Source organism: Opisthorchis viverrini (genome assembly GCF_000715545.1).
Source record: "Opisthorchis viverrini unplaced genomic scaffold opera_v5_32, whole genome shotgun sequence".
Classification (NCBI taxonomy): domain Eukaryota; kingdom Metazoa; phylum Platyhelminthes; class Trematoda; order Opisthorchiida; family Opisthorchiidae; genus Opisthorchis; species Opisthorchis viverrini.
In genome coordinates, this window is record NW_008751687.1 from 1906834 (window position 1) to 1910386 (window position 3553).

General features: G+C 47.1%; 1 protein-coding gene across 1 annotated transcript in view; it reads right to left on the reverse strand.

The window, feature by feature from the left end:
* T265_02538 (hypothetical protein) overlaps window positions 1–134 on the reverse strand; it is a gene marked incomplete at both ends in the record, with an annotated part of 25131 nt that extends 24997 nt beyond the window's left edge. The window contains one exon of the mRNA XM_009166801.1: window positions 37–134. Within this exon, the coding sequence (XP_009165065.1) occupies window positions 37–134 (98 nt within the window). The remainder of the gene's footprint in view (window positions 1–36) is intronic.
* Between the last annotated feature and the right edge of the window lie 3419 nt (window positions 135–3553).

Here is a 3553-nt window from a genome sequence, read left to right on the forward strand (position 1 = left end):
GCGGATGGCTTGTTTCTGCGGCGATGTCTCATGTACTTGAACAGCACGTTTTTGTTTTTTCGAGCGAGGTCCAGAATGGTGGCTTTTTTTCGTATGTTACATTGGCGGATTTCCGGTTTACATCGGTTCTGCATTTCACGAAATGCCGGCTCGCCTTCTATATCCCCTGTAGTCAACTTTTAGAAAATGAGCCCACATCTGTTGTGGTCTATCAATAGCTGCAGAGGGCAATCGGTATAAATTGATGTCATGTTTCGGACTAAATGTAAAATAGGAAGTGTGCACAAAATATAAAGGGTTATCTCTCAAATGTTTTGTTAGAGCAATAAAATTCAACCATGACTCGTGTGTACTCTGCGAATAGATTGAACAGCGAAAAAATTCTTTCAGGAGGTTGCTCGAGGGAAAAACGAAACCGATTTCGATATCATTCATGCTTCGGCTTCTCTTATAGGACACGAAGGGGTACACGTGTGCTGGACGATTTAAGAGTTGGGATCATAGGACGATTGGTGCTGTTCACGATTCTGTTATTAGCAGCTGAAATTGCTGGAATCATCTATGCTTCACGAGTGACCTTGATAAGAATAAGATTTGGATAGGTTCCATCCTTTCGGTAGGAGCATACACGAGCAAGAAGCCGAGGGCTTGCATACTCTGGCCATTTGATATCAACCCTGGAAACAGATTGTTAGTGATGGTAAGCGAAAGCTATCCCTCACTACTTGTGGCGATAGGCGTGGGTGAGATAGTTGTGAACGATATATGATAGAAACACTTAGACCCAATATGGACCAGGATCTATATTAGTGACAAAAGGACGTTGTTATATTATGGCCAGGTGGTGTAAACAACAGTACTAGTGCTGTGCTTGCGCCGGCTAGTAAGGAGGGGGGTTTGGACACTGAATACTGCCATATTTTAGCGGTCTAATAGTGACATGCAAATTTCGCAAAAAGCCAGTGCATTAGCTTAGGGAGGATACGATGGACGCTTTGCTCGAGGGGTCGTAAAGATGCGGCACACACTAGCGACTAGGGATTATAGCCCATAGACGGTGGATAGTGTACACTCTGCGCGTGACGCTGGCCTAGTTACCACATAGCTTGACGAAATGGGAGGCATGGAGAAAGGAAGATGATGTCCAGCGAAGTTGGATTGAACATGTGCGAAACCAGTTTCATTCAATGGGTAAGAGGTTAGATTCAGTCTATCTCAATGGATGTAGTTTTACCGGTTCTACGTTTAACCTTCCTCAGTTTCGTCTCTTCGCTCATCAGCCAGGATGCCTGCGTATGCATGTAGCACTCTAATTGACGTCGATCGAATCTGGAGTCAGCCAGGCTATGTTTATGTGGACCAATAGATTCGAAGGAGGAAGGGTCGGGTTGGCCTTCTCCATAGCTCACTTGAACGAGTGTTAACATATGAAGAAGGGAAGTTAATTAAAATTCAGGCCTGCTTACTCCCTTGAAGTTCATCAGAAAATAGGACGGCGTGGCCGGCATCAATGAGGCTTGTAACGGACAAGTGTTGGGCTGAAGAAGGCCATTTCTGCCGTCCTTCACTTCTCACCTGGACAGAATAACAGTGCGTCCATAGTTAACGGGCAGTGGTGACTGACTGTGGAACAGTTGGGTTACCGTACCATTTTTTCATGCCGTCAGCGCATAGGAAAGCTGGTCACTTAGGAGGAAGATGAAAGGGCGGGGGCTTGCGAAGGCAACAGAGGAGGGAAATCCCTTGAGGAGCCTAACTGTCAACCTCGAACGATGACAGGAAGGTATAAACTCATACTTGACAACTTCGATTAGTTGGGAAAACCTATCCTCATCACCAGCGGGGAACGCAGATGCATGGAAATTCTCTACAAAGTAGTGCACTGTATGTAATTCTCCCAGAATAGAGGATTTATTGGAAAGGAATAAACTGGATGCCTTTTTGCGTTCAGGGTTACCGGTGAGCTTGGGGTGGAAGACTTGGTTAACCCGGCAGCAGCCATTTTGGCTGGGTATATGTTATGACATGGAGGCAAGAAGGAATTAGTCGCTGAAAAATTTCTTCACCGTATTTCAGTATGTGAGTTCAAGCCTTATTGTTCCGTGACAGGGAGTGTTATGAGGTTTTCTTTTTTGGTGGGATGGAAATTCGCTTGCTTTCTCGCTAACAGGAAGACGCCTTTCAACGAGAGTATGAATAACAGCTAACGGTATGCGAAATACATAGGCACATTCTATGGTGCCTTTGGGATACATGTAGTGGGGGCCCGAGGAGGCCCGGACTGGCCGCCAGGAGTTTTCAGGGCTACGCCTGGATTCTCAATTTTTTTTGGGGGGGGAGATTTTTGGAGGGTTATTCGGAAAGCATACTACGGTAATGATTCAGCTCGCATATGGAACGGACGTGCGCTGAGGACCTAGACATCCACACACGGCTGGATTGCATCAACCTGGGTGATAGCGCCAACATCCCATCTACCTGGATCGGACTTACTGCACACCCTAGCAGGTATAGTAATCTCAAAAATGACGCATCACGAACTTCGTGACAATAAACGGAAGCACATCCTAATCAGAGTGCACGCACAATCGCACGTGCACACACACCCACGCCGACCCAATCTGATTGCCAGATGAACATAGGGATGCACCAATCACAATACACGTTGGCAGACCGTGTACGGTGGACTGGGAAAACACTTGAGAAAGGTTATCCACGGAAACTGAAGCTTCGGATTACAACTACCTATTTCACTACGCCGTTTTGACTTTATAACTACAGAAAAGCTCCCCAAAATAGAGCACTGCGCGTCTAAGGATCGTCTATCACACCGCTACACCCTTTGTTCACTTGTGCCTTTCAGGTAAACGACATCCACTGACCGACAAGAACAAAAGCAAGCCGGGAATCTTGGACAAAACCCTCCATCCTGTGTATCAATCCGTGAATCCGTGATCTGTGCACCAGTCACCACACGAAACACCTGGTGTTTCGCGAGTCGCTTGACGAAGGCCGCCTTCCCTCTGCCTGGCAAGAAGCGATTGTCACGCCACTCTACAAAACTGGTGACCAAATGTCGCCTGGCAGCTATAGGCCTATAAGCCTCACTAGCGTGCCGTGCAAGGTGATGGAACGCATTCTGAAGCGAGCCATCCTAGATCACCTTACTTCCAGCAATCTGATATCTCCAGCTCAACACGGATTTCTACCAAACCGTTCTTGCGTAACAAACATGCTCGTGTTTATGGACAGCTTAACCCAAGCCAAGGACAAAGGACTCATATCGGATGCCATATTTTTCGACTTCTCAAAAGCATTTGATAGGGACCCACACGTCCCGCTGCTCCACAAACTCGAGTCTTACGGAATTCAAGGGAAAATCCTCCGCTGGATCAAGGCGTTCCTATCAGACAGGTCATTCCGAGTGAGAATAGGCTCAACCTATTCCTCTCCAGCGCCGGTCTCCATTGGAGTTCCTCAAGGCTCAGTCTTGGGACCACTCCTGTTTCTGACCTACGTCAACGACCTCCCAGACGTTCTTGCGAGTCCACGT